Source organism: Strongylocentrotus purpuratus, unplaced genomic scaffold, assembly GCF_000002235.5.
Source record: "Strongylocentrotus purpuratus isolate Spur 01 unplaced genomic scaffold, Spur_5.0 spur5_scaffold_21, whole genome shotgun sequence".
Taxonomy (NCBI): Eukaryota; Metazoa; Echinodermata; class Echinoidea; order Camarodonta; family Strongylocentrotidae; genus Strongylocentrotus; species Strongylocentrotus purpuratus.
The window spans coordinates 42,624,434-42,644,345 of record NW_022145607.1 but is presented as its reverse complement, the minus strand read 5'-3'; the positions used below and the strand labels follow the sequence as shown (position 1 = coordinate 42,644,345).

At 39.0% G+C, this 19,912-nt stretch overlaps 1 protein-coding gene across 1 annotated transcript; it reads left to right on the top strand.

The window, feature by feature from the left end:
* Positions 1-5,965: 5,965 nt before the first annotated feature.
* LOC586122 lies at positions 5,966-19,912 on the top strand. The gene is made up of 5 exons (XM_030994867.1): positions 5,966-6,184; positions 11,900-12,106; positions 12,793-13,004; positions 16,443-16,565; positions 18,983-19,912. The coding sequence occupies exons 2-5, from the start codon at positions 11,916-11,918 to the stop codon at positions 19,555-19,557; spliced, it is 1,101 nt and encodes a 366-aa protein (XP_030850727.1). The 5' UTR covers positions 5,966-6,184; positions 11,900-11,915; the 3' UTR covers positions 19,558-19,912.

Genomic DNA, 19,912 nt, shown 5'->3' with positions numbered 1-19,912 from the left:
CAAAAGCGCACTAAAACAGGCGTAATTAAGCGCGCATTACAGATACTGTAACAAACCTAGATATTGAAAAAGCTAGTGTAATCATAGGATTGTTTTCACAACATATTCTTGAAGAAAAGTGGGAGAAAGGAAATCTGTATGACTAAAATGATATTTCACACTTTTTATCTTGTTGAATTCAGAAATAGTATCCTAGCATAATTTTGTTCATTGCAGTTTGGAGCTATTAAATCCTACACCTATACTGCCACATCCGTTTCAAGCGTTGATCTAGTACTTTTGAGAAAATAATCAAATTCTTTGTTCACCGCTGACCGCTCGATCATTTGGTCTTAACACTAAAGCTGTCATCACCAGAAATCGTCAACAAACCTGGTTGGTACTGCATTTGAACATGATAAAATGATAAACTGGACATTTGACACTAGATTTTTACATGATGCATGGTACCAATCATAAAAACAGTCGCTGCTAGGTCGGACGAACCAGGGGATTGCTCGACCTAGCAGCAGCGTGACAATGATGTATACGAGCTGAGACATGCAAGGAATTGCGAGAGGACGAGAGAGAGAGAGAGAGAGAGAGAGTGATAGAGAAAGGAGAAGAGAAGTCATGATACAAAAGAATAAGTTATAAGAAGAGGAAATAGAGAAAGAGGGAAAGAGAGAGAATGAAACAGAGGGAAGTAAGAGAATATAAAAGAGATAAATTATTCAGAATTGAGAGAATAACAACAAATAATTACACAAAATTGAGCCGGAAATGCATACGTAATCATATATTTAATGATAAAAGCCTACACCTCTTTCCCTTGCGGGAGCGAGGAAACTGTCAAAAAGAAACCAACATTATTTCATTATTATTATTACAATTTATTATTATTATCATTATCATTATTATTATTATTATAATAATTGTATCCTCCGGCAGTATATTATATTCAGCAGCGTTACGCCGCGCGCGGCCGCGTCATATTCTTGTGGGCGCTCTATACGCCACGTTTATTAAGGGATCAATTTTGTTCAAATTTTGAACGAAGGTGTATCTTGGAATAATCTACACATCTTTACTTTTTGGTGATGCTGCCCTCATGGTTCCATCCTTTATAGGGTCAAAGGTCATTTGTCCTTTTTGTATGCTCTTACTGCCATGTGTAAGAAATCCTTCAATAAATGCATTTATTGAAGGATTTCTTACAAATTTTGTATGATGGAGGTATATCTTGATCAAATCTTCACATCTTAAGTGTTTGGTGATGCTGCCACCTAGTTCATTACTACATAGCTATTAGCTACTCAGACACACTGTCAGCTGCACTCCTAAATGATCGATAACCGAACCCGGATTACGAAAAGAAAAAGTCTAGGTCATTGTGTGTGGTTTCGAATTGTTTTACTATTATATAAACATCGCACATGAAGCACAATAGAGTTAAAAATATTCAGTTTACACAAATATGTATTCAGAGAACGCACAAATCTAGATTGAAATAAAAAAGCACTAATTATCGACTATATTTTATTGTGTCGAAATAAAACTAAAGTAGCACATGAATTATACAAAATGGCACTGAATAAATCTGCAACTATTACAATTAACTTTTAAAGGTACTGTGTCCCATTTACAGGCCAAACAAATGAAAAGGTTAAATTTCAGCGCGGCATTTGAAAGATAAAACTAATTTAGAACTTCCCTTAAAACGAAAGGGCTTGAAAATAACGAGCATTAGTTGTCGAATCTCCTTTTAAGAGTGGTTGCAATCCATTTAGTAATAGTCTGATTTTCAGACCCTTGTACCGAATGGTTGTACGTTTTGTGCTGCGCTAAGATTCAATCAGTTTAATGTTGGCCATCACAAAAAGTGGGCTATTGATGTTCATGTACCCTTTACAACTCTTTTCATGTATGTTATTACCAAAGAAGAAAAGTCAGTCAATCAGTAACTCAATAGTGTCTGACAGTGAAGTCTAGAAAATAAATGGGTTTTACTTGCATAATTTGAATATTAGGACACTACAAACGTTTACATTTCACAAAATAGGACACGCGTGATATATTCCTGCAACTTTCCAGTACATAATGTGATGTTGGCTGCAGAAGGGATACACTACCTTTAAAACTTCAAATTTATCTCATCAGAAGTAAGCAGAGAAAGAGAAATGGGGTATAAGAGAGAAGGTAGATATGGAAAAGCTGGAGAGAGGAATTGAGAGAAGAAAAGAAAGAATAAAATACAGAAAGAGAAGGAAAGGAAGGGGGAAGTAGAGAGGAACTTAGGATTGAAAAAGGAGAGCAGGATGAGGTTTTTTTTTTTTTAAATCATAAAAATGATAAGAAATTTGGCCCAGACTTGGTAAAGTTACAAGCACTGAACACAGAAGATGTTCATGGGTCTACGCGATATCTATCCAGTCCGGATAGATATAATAATTTACCAAATATATCAATTAGTAGACGTTTTCCCGACTAAATTTGTATCGTCACGTATTAGTCAAAACATGTTCTTTCTCATGATTGGTAATGACAGCTTCCATTTCATTTTTTGAGAGGGGGGCATTTCCAAAACTCGTCTATACCTTTAAAATTAGGGAGTCAATTTTCATCGAGTGAACGAAGCATTATCTTTTAAAGGAAAAAGCATAACACGGGATGGAAATACACTTGTATGGTATAGGTAGAGTTTTTGAACGCATTTAAAACACTAAAGATAAAGGATGCAGGCAATTCAATAGCAATATAATGTTCTACGTTACCATTATGATTGCTGAATATGTAAATCAAGGTGATATTTCCTTTATTATTTTCCTCTTCACAGGGGCTTTATTCAATAAGTTCACAGTTCAACAACATGAACAACATTAAAAGGATTTATAAAATATATATTTATAAACACATCCAACAGCAACAGTAACGTTAAGAGAATTTAAATTCGTAATCCATAAACATTCACTTTACATTGAAAAAAAGGGGAAATATTATTTTCAGTAAAAAATCACTGTGTAAAATGTTAAAGAGTATTTAAGACAATGTGATTTTCGTTTATAAAAAATGGACATCTCGAAATACTATTGTACGTTTTTCATTGAAAGTAATTTAACATGTATATTTTACATACTGCGTATTGTGCGTATGTACTTACTATATTTATATATTTTGTATTTGGACAATTAAGTCTATACCAAGAATAAAATGCTATTTACCCCCTAACACCCCCCCCCCCCCGTAGATCCGCCCCTCCGAACCAAGTAGAGTTCAAAGTTAATTCCGAGATAAAAAAAAGTCTATTTTTTACAGTATCGTTAATAATGAAAATACCCTTGGTAAAGCAATTTTTAAAATATAATGTTATATTGTCAAGTATTATATTAGCTATTGTACCATAATACTTCATTTCGAACATTTTTTACACGCAAGAATTAAAAATATCTAATTTCACTCCAGGATACACAGCATCAACATTTCTTTGCGAGAACAATTTATCTTTGATATCAAAGATAACGGACATATTTTGTCATTCCTATATTTAGATATGTATTTCTGAGGTGCATCATGGTTATTTTTAGAAAGCCATGATAACCTCGCCGCGTCATGTTGTTGTGGGCGCTCGATCTATAGGCCACATTAAGGGATCAGTTTTTGTTCAAATTAGTGGGCTCAGTATTGGTGCTCATGTATCTTTTTTTAGCTCATTTTCTGTATGTTATTACCAAAGAAGAAAAAGAAGTCAGTGTCTGACATTGAAGTCTAGAAAATAAATGGGTTTTCCTTGCATAATTTGAAAGCAATTTTTAAAATATAATGTTGTATTGTCAAGTATTATATTAGCTATTGTACCATAATACTTCATTTCGAACATTTTTTACACGCAAGAATTAAAAATATCTAATTTCACTCCAGGATACACAGCATCAACATTTCTTTGCAAGAACAATTTATCTTTGATATCAAAGATAACGGACATATTTTGTCATTCCTATATTTAGATATGTATTTCTGAGGTGCATCATGGTTATTTTTTAGAAAGCCATGATAACCTCGCCGCGTCATGTTGTTGTGGGCGCTCGATCTATAGGCCACATTAAGGGATCAGTTTTTGTTCAAATTAGTGGGCTCAGTATTGGTGCTCATGTATCTTTTTTAGCTCATTTTCTGTATGTTATTACCAAAGAAGAAAAAGAAGTCAGTGTCTGACATTGAAGTCTAGAAAATAAAAGGGTTTTACTTGCATAATTTGAATATTAGGACACTACAAACGTTTACATTTCACAAAGAGGACACGCATGACATATTCATACTTCCTGCAAATTTCCAGTACATAATGTGATGTTGGCGGCAGAAGGGATACACTGCCTTTCAAACTTCAAATTTATCTCGTCAGAAGTAAGCAGAAAAAGAGAATTTAGGTATAAGAGAGAAGGTAGATATGGAAAAGCTGGAGAGAGGAATTGAGAGAAAAGAAGAAAGAATAAGATACAGAAAGAGAAGGAAAGGAAGGGGGAAGTAGAGAGGAACTTAGGATGGAAAAAGGAGAGCAGGATGAGGTTTTTTTTTTTTTAAATCATAAAAATGATAAGAAATTTGGCCCAGACTTGGTAAAGTTACAAGCACTGAACACAGATAGAATGTTCATGGGTCTACGCGATATCTATCCAGTCCGGATAGATATAATAATTTACCAAATATATCAATTAGTAGGCGTTTTCCCGACTAAATTTGTATCATCACGTATTAGTCAAAACATGTTCTTTCTCATGATTGGTAATAACAGCTTCCATTTCATTTTTTGAGAGGGGGGCATTTCCAAAACTCGTCTATACCTTTAAAATTAGGGAGTCAATTTTCATCGAGTGAATGAAGCATTATCTTTTAAAGGAAAAAGCATAACACGGGATGAAAATACACTTGTATGGTAAAGGTAGAGTTTTTAAACGCATTTAAAACACTAAAGATAAAGGATGCAGGCAATTCAATAGCAATATAATGTTCTACGTTACCATTATGATAGCTGAATATGTAAATCAAGGCATCAACATTTCTTTGCGAGAACAATTTATCTTTGATATCAAAGATAACGGACATATTTTGTCATTCCTATATTTAGATATGTATTTCTGAGGTGCATCATGGTTATTTTTAGAAAGCCATGATAACCTTGCCAAATGCAGGGATTGAACTTTGGAATGTAAATACCACACCCAGGCCTGCCTTTTCAGCTGTATTTATTAAGACAGACCTTTAGTTGAACTTGAACCAACAAAAATTATATATCAAAATAGGCATATTTAAATCCACAATCAGTTTCGGAGGAATAGAATCAAAATACACAAATCGTCAAATATTGCCAATTTGATTATGACAACTTTACCGTTAATAGTTAAAATCGGCCCAGCATCGGCCGAGCATAGTGTCCAAATCGTCTGACTTGTTAAAGTGAAATGTGAGCACAATTTTTTTTTTGGTCCTCGAAAATTTTAAAATTGGCACCCCCCCCCCCTTGAGCGCCAGGGGGGGGGGGGGGGCCAACCCCCAAAAAAGGTACAAATCGCGTGATTTTCCATGATTTTTTTTCTCAAGGGGGGGGGGGGGGGCCCCCCGGCCCCCCCCCCCCCCCCCCCTGGATTAGCCTCGAAACCCCCACTTATTTATAAGGGTGCATTTTTAACGATTTTTCTCGAAATAAAGGCCAATCAACAACTTCCGGGTGGATCCGCGTTCAAACACCCGAAAATTTGGAAAAACGGACTCATCTTCAGTGACATTTTTGTAAAAAAACGAGACCCATATTTAGGTATTTTTGCTATGAAAAAGCGGCCCGTAAGAGCGTCACATCCCCGTTTGATTATCATGTGAGTATCCCCCCCCCCCCCCACCCCCAAAACAGGCAGGATTATCACGTGGATATTTGGGGTTTATTTGTACATGTATAATATATCCGAAATGATACGTCATGCATCCTACTTACCATCAGTACAATAGTCAACATAAACGTCTGAACTTTGTTCATGCTTTGTACAAGCTTGTATCACACCGTTCTATGTGCAAGCTTGTATCACACCGTTCTCTGTGCAAGCTTGTATCACACCGTTCTCTGTGCAAGCTTGTATCACACCGTTCTCTGTGCATTCAATCTGTATACTTGTTTATGATAACACTGTTCCACATGAGTCCATCGGCAAACCAGTTGGTATGTTTACAGATTTCTTTTTTTCTAGACATATCTTATATGACATTGAATCAATCTAATCGTTTTCAGCGTTCAAACTTGCATCAGTATGGCTTTAAGTATCAATAGTTTATTTTGTAAGCGATTGCTATATTATGTTCAATACTTAACGTATACACCCCAAAAAATCTTTATGACCCAGCTAGAGCAGCGAACCGTACAATTTGATGCGTGTAATACTTGAATTGAATATATAGGCCTATATATTACATGTATTTTGGTACTACATGTACAATGTATTTGTAATAGAGTTGTTCATTATAATTGTATGCATATACATCTTGAACAGAAGTTTATTTTGACAGCTCTAAAGCTGGCCAGAGCTGTCACACATAGCAACAACTATGTAGGCCTATACATTCCCTCCATAATTTATACTTGCATGCATGGTACTCGCATAGGAAATGCATTGTGTTTTATGCTTTTGTTTGACTCTACATAATAGGCAATAAAGTCTGTTTAAAGTTTACAACTTCAACTGGTTAGTGCTTTATTCTAGTAATCTTCATTCTGGTTGTCAAGTCAGTACATAACACAAGAGGGCGCACTGCCACTCTAAACCATTATATAACATCCTTCCTTCTTTAAGAAGTTAATACCTGTATATTAGTTTGTCGGCCTGAAATGCATGTATGAATGCTTTCAACTTCTTTCTCTGTCGGCGATTGCTCGGAGTTCGGTAAGTATGCTCGCGACAGGGTGTCTGCTAGGTACATTTCTCTACCCGGCTTGTAGAAGATCTCTACATTGTACTGTTGCATTCGCAATAGTAATCTTTGCAGTCTCTTTGGTGTAGAAGCCAACGGTTTACGCGTTATTGTCACTAGCGGTTTGTGGTCTGTCCAAAGGATCACCTTTCTACCGTACACGTACTGATGGTTTCTTTCAAGTCCGAAAACTTGCGCAAGAAGTTCCTTCTCGATCTGAGAATATCTAGTTTCGGCCTCAGTCAACGCTCTACTTGAGTATGTCACCGGTTGGTCATTCTGAGTCAACACGAAACCCAGGCCCTTTTGTGAGGCATCACCTTGACCCTCTACCGGCAACTGCTGATCAAAGTATCGGAGAACCGGTGCTTCTGTAACATGTCCTTTGATCGCGATGAACGCTCTAGACTGTTCTTCTCCCCAGTTCCAGGGAGTGTCCTTGTGGGTCAACCTACGTAACGGTTCGCTGAGCCCCGACAATGATGGCAAGAACTTTGCTAAGTATTGAACCATTCCCACAAATCGCTGGATTCCAGGTATATCTACTGGCTGTGGCATGTCAACGAGAGCTGCGACTTTGCTAGGATCGGGCCGAACACCTTCCTTGGTCAGTCGGTGACCAATGAACTGCACCTCCTTACATTTGTACTCAAGCTTGCTAGAATTCAGCTTGATGTCTCGCTCGCGACATCGGCGAAGGAAACTAGTCATGTTACGATCATGGTCTATGCAGGCCTCTGCATGTGTCTCACCCTGTCCAGTTATGAGAATGTCATCTGCTATGACGAATACTCCTGGTAGGCCTTCAAGGCACTGATCTAGGCGCTTCTGGAAGAGCTCAGGCGAAGGTGATAGACCAAAGGGTAAGCGAAGAAACCTATATCTACCCCAAGGTGTCTGAAATGTTGTAAGCTTGGATGATTCTGCGTCCAACTTACACTGTAGAAAACCTTCCTTCAAGTCGGCCTTGCTGAAAACTTTCACATTCGCTAACTGTGGTAGGACATCATCAATCGTTGACAATGGGTAATGCTCACGCTTCAACGACCTATTAAGATGTTGCGGATCGATGCATACTCTCAATTTACCACTTGGTTTCCTAGCTACTACAAGACTAGATACCCAATCACTAGGATCTTCTACCTTCTCAATCACCTGCAGCTTTTCAAGCCTACACAACTCTTCTTTCAAATCTTCTTTAATTGAAAGAGGGACCCTTCTAGGGGGCATCACTACTGGCTTTGCCTCAGCCTCTAAGGTCAAATGAACTACTCCTGGCATGTTACCCAACCCTGTAAATACATCCTTGTATGGGATCAGAATATCATCATTAGCTACTGCATGAACAACTTCAATGTTTTCATACTGTACTTTGATCAACTTCATCTGCTGGCCTGTACTAGCTCCCAACAGTGGTCTTGTGACTTCGCCCTTCACAACAACAAATGGAACTAAGTACCTCTTGTTATTCTTTACATTCCTAAGATGCAACTTGCATTTCCCTGCAACTGGTACTGTTCCTTGACCATACACAATCAGAACCTGATTTGTACTAGTTAACTCTGTCCCAGATGGAACATCTTCTAGATGGATAACATTACATGTCGCTCCACAATCAACCTGCATACCAATCTCGTCTTCGTCATTGATTCTAAACTTTGCAATGATCTTTTTCTGATAATTTGGACTCTTACTATCAGCAGATACCTGAAATGCTTCATCTGTGCCTATCAGAGAAACATATACACACTCTTGTTCAGAATCTTCATCCTCTTCAATTGTCTCTACTCTGTGAGCCTTGTTCTTATTCTGTCTACATTTCACAGCGAAATGATTTTCTCTTTTGCACAGCTTACACTTTTGGCCATAAGCTGGGCATTTTGATTATTTTGTCTTTTTCATGCTGCTTACCACAGAAACCACAATTAATCAATTTAGGAGCTAGCTTCTTGCCCTTACCCCCACTATGCTTCCAAACCTTTGGTTTATGGGACACTGCATAGGCAGATACTGGTTCCTGCATGGCTTTGCTCTGAGCTTTGGACGACTCCATAGCTCTGCAGATATCCAAACAACTAGACAGAGTAAGATTTGGCTCTTGCAAAAGACGTTTTCTTGTATTATCGTCTCTAATCCCTAGAACGATTCGATCTCTGATGAGGTCATCAGTTAGAGTACCAAACTCACAAGTACTTGCAAGAGACCTTAACCTCACATAATAATTCTCAACTGACTCATCAGTATTCTGAACACACTTATTGAACTGATATCTTTCAAAAGTAATGTTTGTTTGCCCGACACAATATTCAGACCAGAGTTTTCTTATGCATTTATAACTCTTTCTTTCCTCCTCATTTCTGAAAGGGAGGCCTTGTTGAATCTCCAATGCATCAGTTCCTAGTGCCGTTATGAAATGTGCCACACGAATTTTATTACTTTCGTGTTCTAACCCAGTTATGACCTCATAACTGTCCCACATCTGGGTGAAAATACCCCAGTTTTTCTTCATATCCCCTTTTACCGAAAGAGGTCTTGGGAGTGGCACATTTGTTCTACTTGTACTGCCCGGCCTATTTCTGGTCCTAACACTATCATTATCAGTATTGTTATCACTCAAGACCTGACCCTGGTTAGTCCCAGTTTCATTTACTCCTTCTGACTCTTCACTTCCCCTCTGGGGAGGATCTTGTACTGCCTCAGTGTTAGACATGGTTATCTCTACCGCCTATACAATTATACTTACAGTAACAAGTCAGCAAATTCTAATACGGAGTAAACTATATACTGCTAAACCCACTGAATGAACCAGACTGATTGGACTTATCGAGTATTAATTCTGATATTAATGCACTCTTTCCATAAATCCACACCATTTCATTCCAAACAATGCACACGTAAAACAACCAAATAACTAAACATCGTTATTATTATTGATAGTTCACATTACATCAACTGACGAGTCAAGTCTATTGCGACAATGTTCATCAGTCATATTCACCGCTGCTCAACGACGTCGCGTTTATGGATGCTATGCTACGAACCATTCGCTAATCTGTCCACTGTACGACGACTTGCGTGTACTCGGTTGCTGCAAACTTGCTCGGAACGTGAACAGTTCGACTCTGTAAATTATTCTTCCTGGCTGTACGCCGATTTCAGGAACGAGTCCATGGTCACTACACTTCTGACACCATGTTTTAAGCTTTGGTTTGTCTCTACATAATAGGCAATAAAGTCTGTTTAGAGTTTACAACTTCAACTGGTTAGTGCTTTATTCTAGTAATCTTCATTCTGGTTGTCAAGTCAGTACATAACACAAGAGGGCGCACTGCCACTCTAAACCATATATAACACATTGAAATGATTTAGTACATAGTTTTCCGGGTTGGATCGGAACTCTGTACGTACGCCATTGATAATAACGTGGCCACAAAATTGCTAATCTGTTTCAAAAATCCTTTGTAGATATACTGTACATGACTGTATGCAGTGCATAGTATGATTCATAAGTCATGATACTGCCTGTTTTGGTGATCGACGACAAACGCGCCATGCACCGCTGTCATTTTATGCAATTAACGTGGCCCAGATATCTTTCAGCTAGAAGAATAAATCGCTCTTATGACACCAAACTGCACATTGATGATCGACAAGAGACGTACAGCTGTCACATGACAGTAATTGAGAAATGCCAGAAGAAGTGAATCATGACAGAGGGAGAGAGACATAAAGAGAGAGAGAGAGAGAGAGATAAAGAGAGCGAGAGAGAGAGAAGAGGGGGGGGGGGGGGGTAATGTTGCCTAAAATGGCATACTCATTATTGGACGGGGATGTGCAGCTCACTTAGCCTCGAAACCCCCACTTATTTATAAGGGTTCATTTTAACGATTTTTTCCGAAATAAAGGCCAATCAACAACTTCCGGGTGGATCCGTTCAAACACCCGAAAATTTGGAAAAACGGACTCATCTTCAGTGATATTTTTGTAAAAAAACGAGACCCATATTTAGGTATTTTTGCTATGAAAAAGCGACCCGTAAGAGCGTCACATCCCCGTTTGATTATCATGTGAGTACCCCCCCCCCCCCCCCACCCCCAGGATAGAATTTAACACACTGGGTCGGTAAAAAACTAGAAAAACCTAGCATCTTTCTTTTTTTTTACATGTGAACTTAAGTTCGAATCGCGGTCGCTTCATATTTCAAACGGACCGAATTAGGCGCGTTCAAAATTGATGTAGGATGAAGTAGAAGTAATCGCCTGGTCATTATTTTGCTACATTACCAGGCGTTTTGGTTGGCACTTAATGATTCAGTTGGAGCTGCCAAATGGGAAGGATATTATAATAATAGTGGTTTATACACGTAGCATAATGCATATCATAGCTGTTTTCTTCTTTTTCCTTAACCGTGACCATCACAAGACGGTCCAAGTGCATTCAATTCTGCTTTAAAGATGGCGATTGTTTGAAGATGCAGAAACCTCGAGGCTTTTCCTTTGTCAAAGTAATAATAATAATAGCTCACATTAATAATGCGCCTAATACTTTGTTTCTAGGCGCAGCACATATTATTACCCCGGTCATCGGATTCAGGCTTAACCGCAACAAAATGTATGCACATTTTCCACTCCATGGGGAGCATTCCAGCCAGTCCCCATGTGGCTAATCCAACCACATTAACTTTCGCATCCTACCGGGTACCCAACACCTGGGTGGAGAGTGGCAAACGTAGATCAATGTCTTGCCAAAGGACATTAGTGCCGCGGCGGGACTTGACCTTGTGATCCACAGTCCGGTGACATATCCACTCGACCACGACACCTACTTTTGGCCGAATAGATGGTGAAGTACCGAGTATGGAACCTTCTATCATGATCGCCCTCCTAGATCTCTGCATAAATTCTTGGATTTTAATCTTTCTCTGTAGGCCTGCTTTTACCATGATATTTATGTGTATCTGTTTATGAAGGAATTCTTTTGAAAAAATGGCAAAGTTCGGAGAAGAGGAGACTGCGGGACAGTTTTCCAATCGCCTCTCCGGAATCGTAGAGGGTGGATTGACGTCGCTCTCCATCGCCTTCGGGGTCAAAACAGGTCTTTTCGACATCCTCGTCGAGCACCATCACACACCGATGACATCACAAGAATTGGCAGATGCAGGAGGTTTTAAAGAAAGGTAGGTTCATCAATGTCAAGATGTTAATAGGGTTCGCTTGTGACCCAAATCAAACATTCCCCATTCATCAGTGTACATTGGTGTCTGCAATCATAAGCTGTATTGGAAAAATGTATCAAATGTAAATGAATCAATCACAAATCCTACATTAATTCATATGTTTGAAAAGATGACATAGAAGTCAACGGATCAATTATCAATCAATCAATCATAGAATATTGTAATGAAATATGATTACCAAGATGATACTTTCGTTAATGTATTGCTCTTCGATTATAGGAACGTTCAACAAACACATACCACCTCGGGGAACTATCCATCAGAAACACATTTTCATTTCTAGCTCCATATAGAAGTTTCGTTCATCAAGTTCATGCAAGAATAGGTCCCGCTCCCATTTGTCGTTATTTCCAGGGGCGCCGTTCTAATTTTAAATACGTTTTTTTTACATTCGTCCCATGTCCACCACCATCCCCCTCTCTCTCTCTCTCTCTCTCTCTCTCTCTCCCTCTCTCTCTCTCTCTCCCTCTCTCTCTCTCTCGGTCCTCTCACACGTTCTCCCATCTCCCTCTTCCCCCACTCTTTTCTCCTTACCCTCTTCGCCGTCTTAATTCCCTCCCTACCTCTTATTTTCCCCTCCATTTACCTTATTCAACTCTCACCGCCCGATCTTGATGACTTTAAAGGTACGTCCGTGAATGGCTAGGAGCGGTGGCAGGAGCACGCATCGTCCATCTCGACCCCGTAACGGAACGTTACCACATCCCAGCTCAACTCCTCGATGTCTTCAAAAAAGGCACCCCTCAGAACCATCTCGTCCTAGCTACCAAGGCGGTGCCCTTCCTCAGTGAGGTCTTCAACGATATGCGGGAGGTGGTCAAGAAGGAAGGTCCATTAGGTAAGTTCATCATGGAGGTTTCGTGGTTGAGTGGATACGTCACCATCACAAGGTCCGCGGTTCGAACCCCGCCGCGGCACTAATGTCCTTTGGAAAGACATTGATCTACATTTGCCACATTCAACCCAGGTGATGTAAATGGATACCTGGCAGGAATAAATTCCTTGAATTGCTATTTTTTATTATTAAAAAAAAAAAAATAATAAATTATACCCACGGCTAACCTAAATAAGGTGACCTTACCCCCCCCCCCTCAACGAAGAAAAATGTCAAATTAAAAAAGTGTCCGCTTACCCCCCCCCCCCCCCCCCCAACTGAGCGACTTTTCGGCCGGCGCGATTTTCAAATTTTCGGGAGCAAAATATTTTAAACCCCCCCCCCTTGAAAAAATCCTGCGTACGCCCCTGTATACATGTATACATCATATTAGTTATTGTCAACTAGATGTCTGAAGGGATCTTTATCATTTTCATGTTTTCAAAAGAAATTGAAATATCAATATGAAGTTAATGATGATGATAATGATTCACAGCATTTGTATGGCGCCATATATCTGTTAAAAAACACATTCAAAGTTGAACAAACAATCTATGAGCAACAAGATAGGTTTGCCTATATAAGGGAGTTTACCGATAGCACATGGTACAAATGACCCCAAATATCCACAGATCTTTTACACATGGAGAAGTTCCACTTTTAGCATATTAGAATAATAACTACCAAAGTCCTAGATGTGCTTCATGAATACCTTTTGTTTGCCCTCTTGAAAAGAATACTTCGACCTGCGTATCATAGAATGTACCGTTGGTGCATAAATGAATAATGTTACATAACTTTCATGAGCGCATATCCAGTATTCATCTCTGTGGGTTTTACCTTTTGGATTTATCTGCGGCTTATGACACTGTCAATCACCGAAGGCTACAGACAAAACTTCATGACATCACAAATGACCTCAAACTCACCAGATTCATTCAGAAGATGATGCAGAACAGACGCTTCTTTGTCGAACTGGATGGGCAGAAGAGCAGATGGCGGAAACAGAAAAACGGTCTCCCCCAGGGTGGCGTCCTGGCGCCAACACTCTACAACATATACACTGCTGACATCCCTTCAACAGAGAACACTCGAAACTTCATCTATGCAGATGACACCTGCATCACAGCCCAGCATAGTACCTTCGAAGCTGTTGAACTCCATCTCAACACAGCGCTCGCAAGCCTTTCGGAGTACTACAGAGCAAACTACCTACGGGCAAACCCATCCAAGACTCAGGTGTGTGTTTTCCACTTGAAGAACAGGGAGGCAAAGAGAGAACTGAAGCTAAAGTGGAACAATGTGCAACTTAACCACTGCGAGCATCCAGTGTATTTAGGTGTAAAACTTGACCGCACTTTATCCTTCAAGAAACATATCGAGAAGACAATAGGCAAAGTAGAATCTCGAAATGCCATCATCGGGAAGCTAGTATCTTCACACTATGGCGCTGACCCCAAAACTGTACAAAGTGCAGCTGTTGCTCTATGCATGTCATCCGCAGAATATGCTTGCCCAGTTTGGAGCAGATCAGCCCATGTGAAGAAGCTTGACACCACACTCAATAACACATATCGAAAGATAACAGGATGTCTGAAACCAACAAAAGTTGAGGAGATATATCACCTCGCTGGCATTGGATCTCCTAACCAAAGGCGCACTAACACCTGCCTAAAGGAACGGATGAAGCAGGCGACAGATGACAGACACATGCTACACGGATACTTACAACCCCACAAACGACTTATATCCCGACACAGCTTCCTCGATTCTGTCCCACCACCTGAACAGAATCCTCCACCATCAGTCAAGCCCGTACTCATCAAAGGTCTTAACCTGAAGTGGCCGGAGTGGCAATGCCTAAATCGAATGCGGACGAGAATGGGACGGTGTAAGGTCAATATGGCAAGATGGGGCTATGCCCATGAAGGAGATACTCTCTGCGACTGCGGAGAGACTCAGACGATGGACCACCTCTTGCAGTGCGGCGGAACGGGTTGCACAGATGAAGACCTGTCCCTTGTTAATGAAACGGCCATTGCAGCAATCGAGCGATGGAAGAACTTAATTTAATTTAATTTACTTCTAAGTTAAGGAACTTTACATTACTATCTTGATCTAAGGAGACACGAACGAACGAACCTTTTGGTACAAATGACCTTTATCTGCCCATGCGCAGATTGTATCTGTAAACTCCCTTATTGTTTTATGCTTTGAGAAAAAATGAATAAAGACTTTTTTGAAGAAGAAAAAATGGGTCATTGCGACCATGGTCGTTGGTTGTGCTGGAGACCGACGGCCAAGAAACCACGAGACCAAAATCCCCCAAGAGACCTTGCATATACAACTCTGTCAGAAGAACTGCGATACCGACAAGTTCTCGTCAACTGTTGGACTCAAAAACCTCGTGAAAAATTTGTCAGAATTAAAGCATATGCGGGAGCTCTTAGGGCTGAAAACGAAACGTCTTGCATCATTTTATTTACACTGATAACACCCTTAACTTTCCGGCTGATCTGGTCAGACACAGTGAAGCACAGACAGCAATATTTTGGCTTTTGTCCGGGGGAAAAAAAATCGTTGTTGACAGAACACTGGCTCATTCATGCCAGGTTGCCGGGTACACGCCAGGCTTCTTTTCACTGCAAATTTCCCAAGAGAAACGTAGTACAATGCAGATTGCATGCATGCGATTGAGCTTTAAATATGGTAGGCTGTTCATGAGAAATCAAACCAATGACAGAAATCATTATCAATAATAGTAATTTTTTTAAGCTGGTGTTCATTCCACACCGATTTTCGGAACAATCTGAATCAATGCGCGAGACGTACCATCAAGCTGCGTCAAGCAATTGCGTCTGCACCGAGATACTGCATTTATAAGTCATTATAGTGCACTCATGTGCCGAGATACATTGGCAGTTGAAATTACGCCTTTTAGCAAACAATTTGGTTTGTCGCGTTTTGCATTTGGTATGTGTAAAACTGTTGGCGCGACTCATCGGCCCGAATTCACAAAAGAGGTTTGTCGACAAACCTACGTTTGTCGACAAACCTCCTTTTGTTTCGACAAACCTCCTTTTGTCTTTTTACAAACCAGGTTTGTAAAAAACGCGTCAAAACGCGTCATATGACGTACATAAACCTCGGTTTGTCGACAAACCTCCTTTGTGAATTCGGGCCATCAAGTTTGTTCGTCGTTTACTGTGGCATGCAATCTTCTGAAATGCAACAACATGTTAGCACAGTGGAATGGCGCCCCGTGCGTCTTACCTTCGTCGACAAATCCACAAATTAAAGGATTTGGATTTTAGTTTTTACTTCTCAAAATACACGTTGTCTTCAAATAGAAATGAAGTAGTCCTATACTAAGACTGTTAATTTGAATTATTCAATTATTAGGTCTTCCATTTTCCAAGGCCAAGTCTTTCACTGAGTTTGAAGATGACTTCTCACGACTGTGGTACGAGAATGAGTTTCGTCAAGAGTTCATCCCATCGATTCCTTCGCTTCACACAAAACTAGGTAATACTGGAAATCATTGTTTGCCTCTAAATACTTTAATGAAAGCTCTCCACAAAGAACGATTTTGTTACTCGAATAGAGTACAGTCAATTTGTTAGAATATTCAATTTGGTGGCATGTCTATATTTCCACGGAGTGCCGCATACGAATTTTAATTTTTTTTACTGAAATATTGGGGACAAAATATTCGATACAGTCACACCTACGCTTTTGGGGGAGGGAGGCAGGGGTTGGGGGGTTGGGAGTAATAACCAATTCCCTATATTTCCTATAGCCATTGTCCCTAATGGCATCAGAACGAAAATGTTTAATATACTATCCAAAGATGAATTTTATATTGAGTATCATAAACTCCAATAAATAAACACTATTTTGTCTGAGTATGTGTGTGGGTGTGTGTGTGTGTGTGTGTGTGTGTGTGTGTGTGTGGGGGGGGGAGGGGTAGGGGGTTTAGATGGCTGGGTTTAGGGAAGTGCAATCTATATTTAATTCTTGTATTTCATATGGTGTATTCCCTACTCAATTAGAACTAGCAAAAGTAATCCCAGTTTTTAAAGCAGGTGATGTTAGTTATGCCAAAAATTACCGCCCAATATCTGTTTTACCTTTATTTTCAAAGATTTTTGAGAAGTGCTTATACAAACGTTTGAATGATTTTCTATTTTCATGTAATATTCTGTCTGATAATCAATATGGTTTCCGCTCGGGACACTCCGCATCGATGGCGCTTCTTGAATTTATTCTCAAAGCTTGTATCGATTCTAAAGAATACATGGTTGGATTGTTTCTCGATTGGAGCAAAGCCTTCGATACATTAGATCATTATATTTTGTTGAGCAAATTGGAAGATTATGGAATTCGTGGAAATGTATTATTATTATTTAAGAGTTATTTGTTAGACCGGTCTCAGTTTGTAATTATCAATAATCATAAATCTTCAAATAAGCTAATTCGATGCGGAATGCCCCAAGGGTCCATTTTTTTCCTTTACTTTTCTTGGTTTATATGAACGATATCATTACTTGTTCTAAACTCTTACAATTTATTCTTTTTGCAGATGACACCAGTGTGTTCATGTCTGGAAGTAATCTGAACATGTTATTAGATACATTTACTGTCGAATTACATAAATAGAATGATTGGTTGTTAAATAATAAATTGGTTATAAATATTGATATGACTCAATTCATGTTATTTACAAAGAGAAAAGTTGAAGATGATAATTTGATTATTCATTTTAATGGACAAGCTATAAATTGTGTTTCTTTCACTAAATTTCTCGGTGTTTACATCGATGATAAATTGACATGGCATGAGCACATTGGTGTCATATGTAATAGAATTGCTAAGGGAGTTGGTATTATTTATCGATTAAGACACTTCCCACGATATATTTTGATTATGTTATATTATGCTTTGATAATTCCACACATTAATTATTGTAATATTACATGGTCAAATGGTTCTGATTATTTTATGACGAAATTATTTAAATTACAAAAGAAGGCTGTTTGATTACTTTACGATGCCCCGTTCAATGCCCACACTTTGCCACTTTTTTTTAACAATTAAAGCTTCTAAATGTTTATGATATAAATAATGTTAATATTGCTATATTTATGTTTATGTGTTTTAAGGGATTATTGCCAAGGTCCATGTCATATAAATTTACTTTCAATTATGAAATGCATTAATTCTTATGAAACCCGTAATGCTGGTAATTTTCATTTTCCTAAAATCCGTACAAATGTTTAAAAAAATACAGTTTTTTCCAAAGGGCCAGTTTTGTGGAAAAATATCCCATTTAATATTAAAAAACTCTACATCACTGAATATTTTTAAACGAATGTATAAATCCCATCTTTTATTATTGTATTCAATCTCAAAATAAATGACGTTACGTTTCAGTTAATGCACTTTTTAATGTATTCCCCCTCCCCTTCCCTTCTTCCTTTTGTTGTTTTCTTCTTTTGTATTGGTGTTTAGATTCTCTCGGCTTCCTTTTCCTTTTTTCTTTTCTCAACAGTACAATGTATACTTTTTAAGGGGTTGACGTTGATAAGGCTGATTGCCCTTTTTGTTTACCCCACATTCACATAAAATTTTGTTTGCTCCTTCCCTTTGTATTTTTCTTGTAATCGATCTTTTATCTGTATACCATGTTTGTATGTTTTGATGTTTTTATGGAGAATGAAATAAATGAAATGAAAATGAAATGATTAATCCTGACTTAGGCGTATCTCATATTTCCAAATTCATGTAGTGAAAGTAATTTTGTTGATGACGTTGCATTTTAAAAATGAACAGTCCTTTTAGCAATAGGAAGAAGATGATATGTACTAGAGTGCTTACAAACAAGCCCAATTCAGAAGAAAACAGCTCAAATGTTTACTATTTTCCTTTATCGTTTCCTCCAGACAAGGGCATCAGTATGTTGGATGTAGGGTGCGGCCACGGAGCAGGTATTCTAAATTTAGCCGAGCACTACCCTCGCAGTCGCTTCGTCGGCATCGAAATCGGAGAGGATAGCGTCAAATCAGCTCGTGACTTGGCCAACGTCAAGAACCTGACGAACGTTGAGTTCCACTGCATCGATGCAACGACCTTGCCTAAGGACTGGGCCAATACCTTCGACTACGTGTTCTTCCATAATGTCATCCACGACTTAGCGCGTCCGGATTTGGTTTTGAAGGAAGTCAAAGAGGTAATGAAACCAGAGGCACTTATGTCTGTTCTTGAGATCAATGCAAGCTCGAAGCAAGCAAACAACATTGATAGTCAAGGAGGTTCTGAGTTGTATACCTTCAGTCTGTTTCATTGTCTACCTGTGTCGTGTAATACCCCTGGAAGTCTAGGACTTGGAACGGCCTGGGGGAAGGAGGCAGCGACGGAGTTCTTTAAGGAACAGGGCTTTACGATTAAATCAATAACTGAATTACCAAAACTCCATTTTCTGTGCACTGTATCGACAGAGTCCCTTAAAGGCCAATGATCATCCATTGTGCCATCACGTGTTTTGTAGGAGCCAGATTTTTTTCAACCGGGCTGCCGCGAGAAAAATTAGTTAAAGATCCATGTTAGATCCATTTTGAAATAAATCTTAATTTCGTGAAAACAAAATACATAGTTACCCCTTTTTTTCTCTGAACAGAAGATCCAATGTTTATAATAATAAAGATAATCTGGCGGTGCGCTCGGGTGCAATTAACTCCCGATTTCGTTTTGATTTGACCTTGCTTTTCTATTGAATAAACACGTTGTTTACGTGAAACCGCTGGGAAAGTGTCGCAGCAAACCTGCCATAACTTTGGCATATGACAATGAATCTTAAAGATCTTTACATTTTT